The sequence below is a fragment of the Corvus hawaiiensis genome, chromosome 2, assembly GCF_020740725.1.
Source record: "Corvus hawaiiensis isolate bCorHaw1 chromosome 2, bCorHaw1.pri.cur, whole genome shotgun sequence".
In the NCBI taxonomy this organism is placed as follows: domain Eukaryota; kingdom Metazoa; phylum Chordata; class Aves; order Passeriformes; family Corvidae; genus Corvus; species Corvus hawaiiensis.
Window position 1 is genome coordinate 55490715 of NC_063214.1, and position 17580 is coordinate 55508294.

General features: G+C 37.0%; 1 protein-coding gene across 3 annotated transcripts in view; it reads right to left on the bottom strand.

The window, feature by feature from the left end:
* Positions 1-17580, bottom strand: part of ALG5 (ALG5 dolichyl-phosphate beta-glucosyltransferase) — a 21014-nt gene continuing 3434 nt past the window's right edge. For all 3 annotated transcript variants that reach the window (XM_048295124.1, XM_048295122.1, XM_048295123.1), the window contains exons 4-10: positions 17445-17513; positions 16092-16184; positions 14528-14641; positions 13155-13214; positions 10322-10473; positions 2439-2524; positions 1-1265 (exon numbers count right to left, since the gene is read on the bottom strand). In XM_048295124.1, the coding sequence (XP_048151081.1) occupies positions 1153-1265; positions 2439-2524; positions 10322-10473; positions 13155-13214; positions 14528-14641; positions 16092-16184; positions 17445-17513 (687 nt within the window). In that variant the 3' untranslated portion in view covers positions 1-1152. The remainder of the gene's footprint in view (positions 1266-2438; positions 2525-10321; positions 10474-13154; positions 13215-14527; positions 14642-16091; positions 16185-17444; positions 17514-17580) is intronic.

Sequence of the window (17580 nt, forward strand, 5' to 3'; positions counted from 1 at the left end):
TATATTTTTTGAGAATTTATTCCAGCGCTTTATAGAAAACTGAGGTAACCCTAACAGAAGCAAAACTCAAGTCAGTATTACAGAAAAGTAAGAAAAATCACCAGTAAATTCACATGTGAAAGTACAACCATACACCGTTCATTCTTTAAAGTTCTTCAAATTTGTACAAGTTTCAGAGAGACAGATTGGCTTAGTTTGTTGGCAATTCACAGCTACTTTGAAAGCACAAATGAAACTGTTCTGTACTGTATCACAGAGTGACATTAGTATGAAAGTGCCAAGACCCCTCCCTCCATCTCTGATCTCATTTGAAGTGTGACAACACCAGACTGGCATTACTAATGCACAGGTCCCCAGCGTACACTGGGTCTCACTCCTGCATGCTCTGAGCTTTCCATACCCTTTTCACTACAGATCTGTAGATGCCAAGGACTCCTAGCCTTGAGCACACAGTAATAAGTATGTATGAACAAAACATATTTATAAAAGACATTTTAAAATTGTATGTGCTTTCTTCTTGGACCTTCTACAGTCTGGAAAAGATCTGCAGTTTTATATCACGAAAACTATTTCAGCTTCAGACAAAAACGTTTGGAATGTCAAGGGACTACTGAAAGTCCTGAGAACAACTCTATGAACATTACTGTTATAACTCAGTAAAATCCATTAATGTTTTCCATAACATTGAATCTAAACATGCAGCAGTGTGAACCATGAATGGTAACTCCAAGTTGCAATATGGCCTAAAATTTCCAGATATAACAGAAACAAATGGTTATGGTCATTCACAACAAAACAATGCACAATGTAGAACAGAGTGCCTCTTTTTAATATGCAAAAGGAGATTCCAGATGTATGATGAGACAAAAGCAGATATATTTATTTGAATGAATTTATAAGACATGTTAAAGCTAGTATTTAATAAAATAAAAACCTGATTACCACGTAAGAAAATCTTTTTGGAAATGCTTTCTTTTTTCAAAATGTACAAATTCTCTGCTGACAATCTTACAAAACACATACATGCTGCAAAAATGAAACATACAACAGGAGCAATGAAGAATTATCTCAGCTTTCACCACCACTTCACTTGATTGAAACTGTTCTCGTGTTCCATTAAGCATAATAATATATTTGGAAAATGTAAATAACCTAATTACATTTTTTTGCTTCAAGCTTCCAGGCACCAGTCATATATCGCAGTCGTATAAAAAGAAGATCCCTGCCCATCTGCAGCCAGCTCCAAAAGGGAACTAACTTAGAACCTGTGATTAATGAAGAAGAAAATCAGAATGACATTGTTAGAAAAAAATGAGCACTGGCAAGACACACATTTAAGCAGTCATGAACCTCTGCATTCTCAGCACACTCAGCCCCACAACCTAGATCTCAACATTAATAAAAAACTTACATTTTGAAAGCTCTTGCTTTATAGAAATTACATTATGCCATAGGTGGGAGACTCTAGTTTGCAAGCAGCACAGTAATTCCATGTATGTGACAAAATGCACAGTGTTCTCTGTGACAAGGCTTTGTTCAAGTAAATAGGAACCTGAACATCAACAATTAAGCAAATGATTTATCTAGCAACTTTGGAGAAGAGGACTGCCACCTTGTCTTACAACAATAATATGAAGGTGCCAATCTTCAGGCAAGGCAAGGAACCCACACTACAAAACCAAGCCTTCTATAATCTCTGCTAACATTTGGGTTAGGTGCAAAGTACATGTGGAACTGCACTGAAAGGAAACATTGCAAGTGAAGTTGGCTCAGGACATTCTCTGATTCCACCTTTCATCATCACTGCAGTTCATTATCATTTCTGTTGTTTGGGGGTTGTGCTGAGGAGGAGAGATTCCGATTAAAAAAAAGATAAAGACATGAAAAGGGAAAAAAATAGAGGAACTGCATTTGATGGGGGGTAAGTGAGCCGAAGCAAGCAGTAACCAGTAACTATTAAGCTGGCTCTGCACTGAAGAAATATGCATGGAGCTATACTTCCCAGTAACTCAGTGGCAGAGACCTCCCTACAGGTATGAAAGAGTATCACATCTTAAGATTTTGGAAGACAAGACATGGTGAAATGGAATTGAACCAATAAGTGATGATGGTTAGACTCCCTGCACAGGGTTTTACAGTTGCACTAATTTATTAACACATCACAGCAAGAGGACATACCAAAGCAGTTTTTGTCCTAGCAGTGTAATTCCCTACTTTTGTCTCCAGTGGGAGCACAGAGTTTCTCTCCTGTGCTACCCCTTCACCTAGTCTTTCTGTACCAAGCCATGGCAGAAGGCTGGCAAGGACATGAAATGCAAAATTTTTATGGAAAAAAGGCTGCATGCTATCAAAACTGGGTAAGTATGGCAATAACCTTGGATCTGTTATTCTGGATTGACATGTAAGGAACCTTATAAGAACATGAACAATTTCCCTACCTTCTATTTCAGTCCAGTTGACAGCAACTTCTGCTATAGGTATTTTCAAGCGCTGGGCTATATAAAGAAGTTCCACGTCAAACGCCCTGAAGAAGAACAGGAAATACCAAATATAGTCACACATACTCCCAGAAGAAAGACAGTGCAAAAGTTAATTAAATGATTGTTCAGTTATGCAGTTGATACCATTGCTCTATGGGTCAGATACACATGGAAGGGAAATTAATTTTCCTGACTAAACATCTCAGAACACAGCCCACATACAGACAACAATAACAATACTTCACTGTGCTCTGTTTTTGAAGGTATAGATCACTCTGTGTTCAGCCCACTGCTTGCTTTTCATTCTGCCACAGTTTAAACATTTTTGAAGACCATAAACACCAAGCAGTCAAATGTACAGCGTCACTCCACATCTCTAGTAGTTTCATCAAAGGGGACATCTACTTGCTGTGGCTTTATGCTGATCTGATGGGTTCTCCTTTTACTTTCTCAGTCAAGGAACTCAAGGTAGCAGCATAGAAGTGAGACATTATTTATGTTACCATGCACAACAGAATCCAAACAACAGCTGTACTTTAGTGACCCCTTAATGCAAAACACAAAACCTCTCTTGAGACTTGTCTTTTCTGTTGGCTCAATTTTTTGCAGGTTGTACAGCAAAATGAATTGGGGCAGTGATCCTACTGTCAGGTGCTCCTCCCTGCTCAGTTTGTCCAGAACACACCTTAATCCTCTCAGTTCTCTGCACAGAGAACTGTCTGTGTATTTCATTCCTGCAACTGCATTCTCAGGTAGGCCTTCTACCTGTGACACACCAGACTTTTGATATTCAACCAGTAGTTCAGCAGCTTTTAATGGTTGCTTAGAAATCAGCACATGAAGCTGCTGGTAGCTACTATTGACAGGGTTGAACACAAAACACAATTAAGAAGATTCTGGTGATTTGCCTTAAATTCTCGTTGGTAAGTCCAAGATAGTTTTCCTTTGAAATGCAAGAAAATCTTTTGCTACTGGAGGAAATGTAAGCAATAAAAAAAAGAAAATTCATGCTTAAAGCGTTGCTTGAATTCATGTCTTTGGTAATTCCATTTAACACCAGAGAAAAGATGGAAAGGAACAGACAAGGTGATCAAGAGCAGGAAGAAGACACACTTTAGCAGGTTGCTTGCCAAGTTCAGATGTTATTTCCTTCTACTCCAAGCCACCCTCTCCTTTTAAGCAGTGCATTTCTGTAAAACTATGAATGAGCGCAACAACAACAACAGCCCACTTTGAAATGTGCCTGTAGGTCTGACAGACACAGGTAAGTTCCCACTGGAGTACAGACCACAGCACACTGGCTTGCTGCTGGAATCACAGACACACATGCACCAACCTGAACTCATGCTCTCTGTGTTTGTGACAGGAGAGCCACTGATTCCACACGGGACAGCATTAAAATAAGCAAAGGCAGCACAGACAGATGTTATCTACAGAGACTACAGCTATTGTGTATAGGGAATTTAGAGCTACTTTGTAAATCTGATTTTGATTAGGACACGGGCCTTCTCACTGTCAGCAAAAAAGTTACAAGAATAAATTATTTTTTACCTCAGTGAACTAAGTCTGCTCCAAGGAGCCTTGTCATTTCACTGCTTTCTTTACGTGACAGTTAAATATTATTTTATTAATCACTCCATGGTCTCTTCTACTGAAGAGATATTATTTAATTTTTTTGCTGACATTTTACGTTTGTAAGCCAAAACCCCAATGTATTCACCTTTGATTGTTTATGAATCATGTGTATTAAGACGAAATCTAATTTTGTGATACTTACTATTTAAATGACTAAAAATCTTAAGAGATGCAGAATAATTGTCTGATGAATTAGACTATATGAGCTGCTCTAAAAGTATTACATAAACTATTAGCCTAGTGAACTAATAGTTATTTGCAGTAATTCCTGTGGACAACTGATTACTGGAATGTCAGCACATACATCACAGAACAACAACATTAAATAGTTCTGTGAACTACAGGGCTCAAAGAAAAAGATTAAAAGCACAGGAATTAATCAGGTTGAACACTAATATTGTTACATGTGGTTGCCATTTGGGTAAGAGTGAACATATCCTGAAATTAAAAAAAAAACAAAACTATTCAAGGCTGAAAGGAGAATGACTTCAGTAGAATACCACTGGGTTATCATTTTTCTTCCCTTTTCCCCACCACCTTTCAGTATACCAGAATAGTTAGGGAATACAGACCACAGTATGTTCAATACACTGACAGCATTACACTACACCCATACTGCAGACCACCAGATCCAGATGGTACAGGAGAACCATACAGAAGCTTCCACAGCCAGGATTAAGCATGGGTATGTTAGATGGAGCCTACCCTAGAGGAGATCGAAGCCACACCAGTGGATGAGCTGGTAAGCACAATTCATGCAATTTGCCACAAAGCCATTTGTGAGCAGTCAACATGTGACAGAACCACTCCTAGAAACAGCAAGGTATTATTCACACCATGTACTGAATTCTGCTGCCTCTTGGCAGGGGGACACACAGCTCAGAATACCAAGTTTGGCTCCAGCCTGAAAGAATTCAGGCTCCAATCTAAGTACCCAGAGTTAGATACCCAAAAATATATAGTGTGAATGATTTCCCCATCTATTTCTAATAGTGGCTCAATTACCACAAACATGGAATGCAAAGTAAAGAAAAAATTCTCCACATGGTTGTGTTTTGGTTAAGTTACAATTTAAGACAATGCTGGCTAAAATTCATTTGAACACCAAGTTGTAGGGGTTTAGTTGAATTCAGTGCTTTTAAACTGAATCCGTAAGATGCTTGAACTTATAAAATATCTATCCTGAAAAATTATTCCGTATTTTAAAATTGCACTAGGACTCTTTTTTTCTGGTCCAGTATTATGTGTTTCAGAAAACAAAATCAGGCCTTCAGTTATAACATTTTAATTGGAATTTACGAGTTTTGTACACCCAAGATATGTTTTTCCAGTGAACTCCTACAGGCAACGAAGACTGCCAGTGGTCAGAGGTCTAACAATGAAACATGATGCCAAGTGGGCTAGACTGCCAGCACTGCCCTAGCTAAACTGGGGCTTTTGAAAGTCCACATGTCAGCCAAGAGCAGGACTTTTAACAAGACAAAACAGACACAGTTAAAACAGCAAAAATATTTTTGCATTGACTAGACACTCATAAACAATTCTACTTGCTCTGAACAAAACCAGGAAAAAACCATTTAATTCCACTGCTTGTGTTGGTCTATAATGGCACAGAAATGGAAAAAAATCCCTGTAGCAATATGAATGCTTATTTTTCTGAATTTTTATATAAAAACTCATATTTAGAGATTAGTGACAAACTGGAGAAACAAACATTTTTTTATATTGCTCTTTACAGTTTTATATGTGAAACAGCATGGCTTGTTCAGCACACAAGGCAAATTTTATAGACAAAAGTAATAGCCACAATTTGATCTGTTCAGTGATCTGCTGGCTTGTACAATGCCATTATAAATTGCCACTTCACAAAAATATGTCAACCAAACCAGGACTAGAACTACATTTTGAATTTCCCCTCCTTTTATCACTAAGGACAATATTTGCTATGTCTAGTTCTCCTAGGGATAGACATTTTCTGTCTGGAAGAAAATCCACCATTTTTTTTGTTGTCAGAAGAAATCAATGACCAAATTTAGGATAGGAAAACTTGGCCAGTGAGACCATTTAATTTTCCAGTATTTCTCCTACGCATCAAAACTTAACACGAACAGTTACATTTCTCAGGTCAAGACTGTAGATGCAGAACTAGACCTTCTTTTGTAGCCTGAAGTAATTCCAGCTGTCTCTGTTATGTTTTTATAATATCTCTTTTAATTTTCTTTTAAGTTTTAAATTAAAAAATGTGCTCCATCCATTTCTGCAAAACAGATTAGTTGTGTAATCAGATTCAGAATCTAAAACACAAAGCATATGCTCTCTGTTCAAAAGGTTGCTCTCATTTCAAACTAATGTCAAAACTCTGCTATTTAGAAAGTAAATTTCAAGAATGTTTCGTTTATATTCATATATACACAGCCAAAGGATAGTTAAACAAAAAAGACAATGAGAACACTCACAAAAAAAAGCTAGTTTAGGATGTAAGCATTATTTCCTAATATCAAATACATAAACAGTTCGCAGAATCTATTAATTTTCAAATGCTTTCTAAAATTCAGGGTTAGATTAAAAAAATATTCTAGGAAGTATCTTGGTCTCTCTTTAAAAAGTGTTACGTGATCCTTATTGCCATAATGATAAAACTGTACTTTTCCCTTGTATGCTTCAGTTTCAAGATTTTCTAAATATAAGCATCTATAAATCAAATTCAGCACAGTAAGAAGAAAAATCTGGTCTGTTTTCTAGTATTTTTAATATGCAAAAGGTGATATTCACATCAATGTCCACTGGAATGGGAAAAACATGGAGAAAGCATAAAGAAGTGAGGGTCTAAACAGGCGGGAATTATTAGATAGCTGATTTGATAGTAATTTTATATTGACTTCATGAGTAAACATGTCATGCATCAATTTTAATCTAAATAATTTGTCATGTGCTCCATAAGAATTCACCTAGCACTGTAGCACCCCCACAAATCCAAGTCTGACTAAGCTTGAGCAGACAGGACAGATGATTTGGTTTTTGCAGAAGCCTGGTGTTCATTCCCTTCAGCAGCTCACCACGTGTTCCAGTGCAGCAGCTGGGGAGCCCTTGGCAGACTCAAGGACCAGGGTGCTTAGCTCAGATGGTTTTTATCCTATTAAATGCTGCTTGTTCCTTGAATATTCTCCAGCACTCTCCTCCATTATTCCCAGAACATCTGAGCACAGACCACACTGCACTGAACACTCCAGTACCTAACAGAGCTGCACCCCACTTGTGGCATTTTAAGATTCAAAGAGAATCAAATAACTTCCTTGGATGTCAAGTAGCCCCACTGTAGTGATGCAGAAGCAGAAATAAACCCACATTTCAGAGCCTCTAATCCAGTGCCAAGATAGTGGTGTCTCTGCTACCCCTTGCTGATGGTCTCAATATAAACAAGTTGCTGTGACCCAGCGGGGGGCTCCACATTGTTCCAGGTCAGCAGAAATACAATACCAACTACTATTTCTTACTCTTCTGTCTCTGTACTCATGATATGTACAGAACCTCCATGGCACAATGTCTAACCAGTTTTTATTTGCCTTTTTACACACATGTTACACAATGGAAAGATATCAGGGGCCAGATTTGTTTAAAATAAGAAGTTTCCAGTATTGAGTTGTTTCAGATTCTTACAAAATTATATACAAAGAAATCTAATGGGAGGTCTATGGGATGAATGTTTGATATCCCTATATAATTTCCAACTGCAATTATCCCAATTGTTTGTAAAACACTGACATTTCACTTAGGACTATCATTTCCCTGAATATATGCACTCTCCCCACATACTTATACCTCCCCATCTCCCAGTTTATTTCCAGATCTTATAAATATTAACTGGGAAAGGGACAGTACTTTGTTTTGTGCACTGACATGCTATCTTCTAGTTACACATGCTCAATGACTAGCTGTGGAACTGGTAAGTAACCTTCTAGACCTTATTATAGGGTTTTTTTCTTCAGCAGTGACAATAATCTGAGTTTCTCTCTCTAAGAGGGTTTCATTTTCCACAAACTTTGCCACAGCTTTTCATTTTGAAATCTCTACTGTTCTCTCAGATTTGGTTTAAATTAGCCAATAAATATGGAAATGAAGAGACTGTTGATTGACAGATGAGCATAAAACCAGAAAATACATTGCCAGTTTGAGCAGAATTAAACCAAATTTTAAAACCCCAAAAAACCTATAGCCGTTTTTAGGCAAACTTGTGACTCGGAATTATTGGAAGAACTTCTTTCTTGGAAGAATTTGAGTTGTTCTTTTCTTGACACAAAACAAGCATTCTTCATCACTAACCAGGACATTTCAGATAAATAAGAAAACAGACAGGGGATTAGTTTATGGATTACTGTAGATAGAAGAGCAAGAATAGTAGGCTCATTTTCTAGAGGCATATACAAGGCACATGGAACTAAGACATGAAGATCTGGTATGTTCCACACCAACAATATAATTACTGTAAAATGTTAGCAATATCCCTTTTTCATTGCTTCTATTGCTGGGTAATGGGGTACAGCACAATTACTTTTTCATTTCTTTAGTGCTAGATAATTGAAGCAGCAGAAGAAAGCTTGTTAAGATTTTATCTAGAAAACACTTTATATAACCAATAAGTGCAATTGCAAAAAACAATAAAATTTAAGATTGCATTTTTACAGCTGAAACTGATTATCCTCATTTATTTCTTTCAGTTTTCTTCTTTAAGTGCTTAATTTAAAAAGTGAAGTTAAATAAGGCAATTTTGAGATGTGCACTTCTGGGCCTCACATATATTTTTAACCTTGTATTTAGAAAATCCCTGAAATTTACAGAATTTTATAGATCAAGACTGGGTTTGGAGGTAGCAGCTCAAATCATACTTCTGCCTCAGCTACAGTTTCCTTTAGAGCAACAAGCAAACCACTTGGGTGGGAAAGTGATTTTCTGTCTGTTTCTCCTCAGTTACAGATTCAATGCAACAGTAGCTCTACATTCCACACCAGATTCGTGCGCCCAAACATGACCTTTGCAATTGCAGTCTGGAGGAGAAGTGTAGCTGTCAAAGGTCAACCTAAAACTGTACACATTGGAATTGACTAGGACTGTAGGATTGCACATGTTTGTGTACAGGAACATTGTTCAAGAGTTCTGCTCCCTGTCAAGCAAGCGGTAGCCCGTGCGCGATTTTCTTGATTGAAGACAACAGTTTGAAAAGGTTTGATTATACCTAATTAAACTATCCCTTTTAGCAACAACTGAGGCATAGAAAATGTACAGAAATTATGGTATTTGTGTGAAAACAGTGTTTCAGTCCCATAACAGCAGTCATGGCTGTATCACTCACATATGGGAACTGTTCTAGCTAAATTACAACTAAAGGAGCTCTAAACTAATTAAAAGACTATGCAAAATTTTTTATTGTCTTAAATTAATCTATCAGTAGTCCTCTTATAAAACACTTTAGCTAGAAAATAAGTAAAGAATAGGCATTTGCTTTCACTTTAGAGTCCTCAGCAATTCTAAATATCTATCAGATATTGATTTTACTTAAAATATTTTGGTTAAGCAGTACTGAATTATAATGTATAAAAAATAAGACAGATAAAAGTTTTGAATAGGATTAGTAACTCTCAACTTCCCTTATCACAATAACAGCTTTTCTCCATTTCTTACACTGCTTGCATGGCTCATTTCTGCAAAAGGAGAGAGGACTCTCAGAAATAGGGAGTGGATTACAGCACAATGAAAAATTGTCTGTTTGAAATTTTTTCTGGAGCTGAATAAGGAAGAATTACTAGGATTTTCTGTTGCTTGAGGCCTTTTCCCTCTTTTTTTTTCCCTTTCTTCCTTCCTAATCAATTACCATTTCCTCTGACAACACAAAACCAAAATATCCTACCTAGGATTACATAACTCTTTTGAGAAAAGAGAATAAAATTAAATAAAGAATAAAATTAAATACCCAACTATTTTCCTAAAATGTATCTTAATAGGAATATAGAATTTCTAGTGATTACCAGGATACTTTAACGTAACAAGAAATCGAAGCTGCCATGCAGGCAGTACTATAATGGCTAAACTCAGCAGCTGGGATTTATACCCAGACATCACATGCTTCGCTGTAGCTGCAATACTGAAATTACTTTTTCAAACCCATGTTCAATTATAAAAGAAACCTAGCAACCAAAAAAGGAACAATTTACCAGCGTTCTATGTGAAGGTTTGAGAAAGTCTGCAAGGCAGCTTCTCTGGTTAGAAGTTTAAATCCGCACTGTGTGTCCCGGATCTCTTTGACACAGAGAAACCACACCAGGAAGTGGAAGCCATACATGAGGAGAGTTCGAAAGTAAGAGCGCTGTGGACAAAGGCAAGATGTTAGATGGTTTCATTGGAGTGATGAGTGAAGTGCTTGAAGAGAGCTGTCTTACACGACAGTAACCCTGTTTTGTGATAGCTTTCAAAGTTTGTAAACTGGTTGTATTTTGCACTGGAATGAAAACAGAACTTACCAGTTGTTACAGTCAAACAAAATTTTAGCTGAAAGGGAAAGATTTTGATCTAGGGAAAGACTTGCCAGGCACGTGTATGGTCTAGGATAGGAGGAATCCAAGTCCCTTTTTCTGCTCTCCCCAGTTCAGAGCAGTTTTTCACTCTGGATTATGCTTTACTAACTAGAGCAGGAACCTGCACCTGGATTTTAAATAACTAGTGGTACAGCCATAGTATCTACTGCATGATTCTTTGGAAGTATATGATGGACCAAGTGAAAACTAGGTCTAAAGTAAAGGCTTATGTGCAAGATCTCATTTTATATTTCCAGTAATGTTACAGTCATGTCTTTTGTTCTTTTGCTTTCACAGATGTATTTTATATTTTTGAAGAACGTTCCCAAACTACTCTTTGGTTACACTTGTGTTCTTGGCATGAATCATACAGGTAAGTTTGTCCACAGACTCCAGAGGCTGGAGCCTGGATTTGCAGAGGTACCCCTTAGTCTTTTATTCAAGACAGTTCCTAAACAACTAGAACTCTGAGCCACAAATTGCTTCTGAACTCACTGCCATTCTCAAGCTCTGTTTAAGTGATTGTATCTATGACTGCAAGCCACATATCATGTAAAATCTTTAGGAGCCAACAATTCAACTGTTAAGTATCTCTGGGTAATAAGAGATGCCTTTAAAGCCAACAACTTAGAATCTCACTTGAAAAATGAGAAAATGCTTGGCTTATTACGTAATAGCCTTTGATTAAGGAAAACCAAATTAATCACTTCTGCCTTCTGAAAAATGATCCTGCCCCAGGTTTATGGTGGATCTGGTGTAGCTTCTTTGGCTCTTTTGGCTCTGTGACCAAGAACATAAGGCTCACACTAGTACCAAAAGGGAAGTGCTAGGAGGCTGCATGACTGTCAGACAGTCAAACTGTGCACTTACTACACAAAGAGGAGTTCCTGGGTTATGTTTATCACTCCTAAGACTATTTATGCAAGTCATAGTATAGATTCATTAAAGGACGTTAACAATTCTGGAAGCAGACCAGAATTCTTGATGTATTGAGACTGAACACAAGGGTGAAATTCTGATGTTAATAAATTCAATACAGCTGCTTATCACAGCTTCATTCTACTGTTTTAGATGCCAGTAAGTCCAGAGAGAAATCCTAACATCTAAAAGATTGCTCTGCAATTTTTTTATACCTACTGCACTATACAACAGTCTTTTTCCACTATAGTAAATGTAGTCTTTCTATTCCAGTCTAGGGACAGCTGGGTGATGAAACAAAATGGGCTACACAGTTCAAGCAAATCAGTACTACCTAACCAGTTTGTGATTCCTCTGTTAAAAAATCAGAAATATGGGGAAAAACAGGAAGCAAAGGATGGACACGTCCTAAAAATTGTACTTTTGTATTAAAAGATGAAAGTCCTGTTCCAATTCCTCTCCTTAATGTAGCAAGAGCTTCAAAGATGAAAAGAAGTATGAATGCACTGAAAAAAGTGCCCACATTCAGTACTTGACCATGCAATGAAATACTTTTTCTAGGCTCCCCTGTAGTAGTTCCTAGTTTCTGATACTGATGAAGGGGTTTTTTTTTGTTTGTTTGTTTCTTTTTTTTTGTTTGGATGCTAATATACATGCAGCAGTATTTGCAAGATCTCTTTCGAGTGAACCACTCCAATACTATCCGATAAACCAGGAGAAAAAACTACAGATCTACCAGAGGCTGGACATTACCAGTGTAACTTCTTTTGAGCTTCTGTAACTATTTTAGTAGTTGTGTATGTATTTTTGAATAATTTCAAGTACTAAACATCAGTATAAACAAAGCTTACTCTTGCAAACATTCACCATGATGAGCACATCCAATGACACTGAAAAAAACGAGCCCAGCAATGTGTCTGCTGCAATACAAGTTCCATGCCTGTGCTTTGTCAATTACTGCCTGCCAAGACATCAGAAAATCAGATGCAAGATAAGGCCATGTGCCTGTGCATCACTGTTTATTACACAAGAGTCACACACAGAACAGTACTGTGTGTTCAAAACTCAAAAATTTTACTAGGAGTAATACAGAAAACTGAAACCACTTTCCCATGAAAAGAGGTACTCTTCAAACAGCTGGCTGCTAATTGTCCCTAACTCATTTTACACAGGTTTCAAGATCTGCAGGCCAAGTTCTTGCACTGGAAGGAAATCAGTAATAATGAACTCATCAGCTGCCTTCCATTCCAGCCCTAGTACTGGTTACTAGCTAGTAATTCTTTCAGGGTTTAGAAGCTCTGCTTGTGAGATGTTCTTAACAATAAAAAATAAATCCATAAATTGGAACACTAACTGAAATGAGTTCAAAGTGCCTGAAATCTAGAACACATCCTTTGTATATGATGGAGCACATCCTGCACTTATGATAAGCTTTTTCTTACTTTTAGCTTCCATTCTTTTACAAATATTGATTATCTGATTGCAAAATCTGTAGAGCAGAAACAAATAATGGAAATATTTGGGTATTAGTACACAGCAGGAAATGGAAACAAACCTTTGCTATTGAGTCCTTCTCCAGATGAGCTCTAGAACCACAGGAAATCGCCATCTCCTTCTGTACAGGAATTCAAAGAGTTATTACTTAAACAAATTTTTTTTGAATCAGTAGAACCTTGTGTTGACAACTGTAAAATAAAAAACTTCAAAGCAGTATACTTTTCTGCTTCCTGTAGCTGCATTTCTTGTACTGCTAGGTTTTGAGTGTAAACCAGTCTTCTACAATAAAGAGACAATATGAAGTTTATTACAATTTGCACATGATGCATACAAATTGCCTCAATTTATTCAGGTCTGGTTTAGCTTACATTGTTTACTGGACACATATGACAAATGTGTTTAACAGCACAGATAAGCACATAGAATTCCTAAGAACTAAATTCTGTTAAAATGTACATTTTCCTTAAATATTGCACAATGGAAGGGATAACAGAATAAGGTACTTGTTGCACCGATGTATCTTCAAACAAATAAAATGCCATGGTATCAGCCAAAAATATAATCTCAAATCAACATGATCAGAACAAAAAGTTTAACATTATTCTTGCACTACTATTTCTCACATGAAATCTCTCAAATCTACTCTATTTGAGAGTGTGAGGCCAATGCTGGAGAACCAGCAGCTGCTGCCACCCTGGTAGAGAAAAGCATCAGGGCCACACGCTGCGCATCGGGTCCCGCACTTGTGCTCCTGCACTTGCAGACTGTGACCCCTTCCACAGCTACATCCCCTGCAGCTCTGGCTGGAAGGCTGCACATCCCTTCTGGCACTCTGGGAAACCTGCTACAAGTACCTCACTCATCTGCCTTTAAGCAGAAAATAAACCTCGGTTCTTTCAAGTCAAGCTCACAAAAGAGAATGACTATGCAGGGAGGTGTTCTTGTTCCACAGGTTTCTGAATTTTTGTTTACAATAAAAGTTCTTCCAAATACTGTCATTAAACTAAGGACCCTGAGAAAAGAAAACCTGTATAAAAGAGGGTGGAATTAAGATGCACCCTTAAAGGTATATAGGATGACATCAGATAAAATGAAAAAACAAAACAGTTAACAAAGAAAACTAAGTAGGCACCACATGGTATTTATACAGAACAGAACAACTTCAAACAATTTGAAGGAAGCATAAACAGCAAATAGAACATTCTGTACTGCCTTGAAGTAGACACAACGGATGCAAAGGAGGTCAGAACTCCATTGGAAGCTCCTTCTGACAGCCCATTCTTGAGGTTTCTAACCTTACACTTAAGTTTTCAGACTTACAACTACATCTTCACCTGGATCTCAAAAAAGTTGAAGAGAATTACAAAAGCCAATCTTGTGTATTGAAGTATGCATGTGTATTAAAGTAAAAGCATGAGAATTTATACTCACAGGCCATGGCCGGAGATTGTTGAGACCTTCTTCTACTTTTTCAATATCTGCAAATTTTGTAGCTCCATCTGCATCAGCCATAAGAATCTTTTTCCCTCGAGAACTAAAGACACCCTGCAATGAAAATAGTCAGTAAAAAAATGAACACATTTGAAATCAATTACTTGTTGAAAGCTAGGTGCAAGACACTGCAAAAACCTAATGTAGTAACAAGACAGTGATAGCTCACAGATTCTACACAACAGGTATATTAATATTCTGCTACTAACAATAAATTACTTATTTATAGTCTAATAACATCTAGGGACTTCACACTGAGGTGTCCACAGTGACAGACAATGCATGAACACGAAAGGCTAACAATCTCTCTCAGGAAAAGCTTGCAAACTAAAAGCTTTACAAACCTAAATCTAAAAGTCAGTAAGCTGCTACTAAAAATCTAAATCTAAAAGTCAGCTCTAGAGGGGAGCACTAAGAAGCAGTGATTAGCAGCTGCCACTGCACTGGATGGCTTTTCTTTGTCATGTGAGCAAAGGAAAGCAGGATGTAGTGCGAGTTTTTCCTAACACTGTTTCAAGAAAATTCAAGAGCTATTTCTCAAAACTAATTTAAGATTAAGTCTCAAGTTACAGTATCACTGAAAAACAATTAGCAGTGGGTTTGACAAAAGTACTGTCACAACCAAGCATGTGAGCATTTGGAAAAGCCTGTCAAGGAAGTAGTTGTACACACATTCACTCTATACTATGCATTACAAAAGTGTATCACACAGAAAATTGCTCTCCTTCTCTTGGAATAACCTCAAAACAGTTCCATATGTTCTCTCCATTTCCTATAGTTACTCATTTTTCTTAAAAAATAAATTGACATATTAAAGATAGAGCTGAAAATACAGATAAAGACACATCACTGACAAGCCACAGATGATACCACCCTTTTTCAGAAAAGCAAAGTGTCATTCATCACAGGAATAAAATGTTCCTTCTAAATGTGTAACGGCTATTTTATTTTTAGAACAAGTTCACTTTATAATAATGTCTATGTGAAAGCATAAATTGTGCTGTTTTGACTATTGAATGTGGGTGATAGCAGTGGGCTGCAGTAAACATAAACTTTGCTGGATGAATGCTTGTTTATCAGCAATCTTAAAAACCACAGCTATGACCTGGAGAGCAAAGTTTGCAACTTCGGCTCTATTTTGTCTACAAAACCTGAAATTTAATCTGTAACAGTTTTGGTTGGTTTATTTTGGTTGGCTTTTATAAATGCAAGCCTATTTCTAAGTAGAACATGAATATGAAATTCAAGCATTTTTTTCCACTTTGAATTCTCATATTAAAAAAATGTCTTTGCTACTGATCTTTCTGGAAAGACAACACTGCTACCAAGACCTAAAATAAACTTATTTTGAAAAAAGTTTTTGCTTTAATTTATAGAATCTGTACTCAGTTTTCTCATAATCATTTTGTTAATGCGTTAAATTCAAAATGTCAGAACAGCTCTATCTTCTGTATATTTGGGCACAGGTAGTTCAAACAGAGAAGGAGATGAAAGTATTAATTACCGTCCTGACTGCTCCCCCTTTCCCTTGATTTTTTTCCAAAGATATCACTCGCACTTTGTCACTTCCATATTTCTTGCAGTACTCCTTTGCAACCTGACAGATACACAAAAAGCCAGCATAAAACAAAACCAGGAACCAAGGGAGAAGTTTACATTTGCTCACCCTCCAAAAGAAAATAAATTAATAGCACAGAGCTATAACCACTTCAGTCGGCACAATACATTGCCAGTGTTCGCTGCAGTCTGTTTGGGAAAATAAAAAACAGTTCACAGTCAAAACAAGAAGACTGAAGAAACTAAGTAATGTTCAATAAGAACAGGATATTTCCCTAAGCAATTTCAATCCCCATCCTCCCACCTCCAAAAAACTCAATCCTAATTTAATTTCTATCATACTATTACAGACCTTTTCTATTAACACCAATAGTTAATAAAAGAAATAGAATTTTCTGTGACAGCTACCTATTTCTCACATGTCTTGCTGCTATTTGTGGGTTTGAAGAAAAATTCACATTGATCTAAAATCCCATTCACACTGTAAGGATCTGCACATTTTAGTACATGTTGTGGGAAAAGAAAGCTTGAGTTTTCTCCTAATTTTTTCTAACGGTTGTCTTGAGTCCTTTCAAGTCCAGAGGCCAGCAGCCATTGTATGCTCAGTTGAAAGAGATGGCAGAAAGAATGCACAGAAGTCACATATATATATGAGCAATCCTTAATGGACAAACTTAAGGACAGAAAATCAAAAAGCAATATGCATTTTAGTAGCTACCTCAAACACCTTCCAAGCAGTAGGAAAAAACCACCGCAAGCTGGCTGGCCTTCCTTGCCAGTGACATGCACCAAAGTTGAAGCAGAAGAACACAGAACTATTTTGAAAATACTACTACTGGCACGTCGATTTTTAAATGAACAATCCCATGAAGGGTGTGGGAAAGAACTGTGTCAGCTGTTTTGCCAATCACAGTATGAATGGGATATTTAAAAAGATTTTTTAGCTTCCTCGAATTCATATTCACATCATCGCTATGCACATGTGGAGTATTTAATGCAAAATTTCTTGAAGTTAGGATTAGAATTCTTAGAATCTCAGCTGCAGGAAAATGGCTATCACAGTTGCCAATCAAGAAAACTAGAACTTGCAAAAGAATTATATGTGTATTCATGTGCATATGTGACATCCACGATGCATATACGAAAATGACAGAAAGTAATCAGAAATGTGAACTTCAATTGTCAACTGCTTCAAGCACCAAAATATAAACGTGAAACATTGTTATATCCCACAAATATACAAAAATCCAAACAAAAATCCATGCCTCTGATTGCTTGGGAAGACACTTCTTTTTCTTACCTTTGCAGTTTGATCTTTACTACCATCATTAACCACTATCACTTCATAAGTGAATGAAGGATCTCGTTTCTTGAAAATAAAAGCAGAAAAAATGCATTTCATCCAATTTCTTAAGTAGGCAGTAGGACTTTCAAAC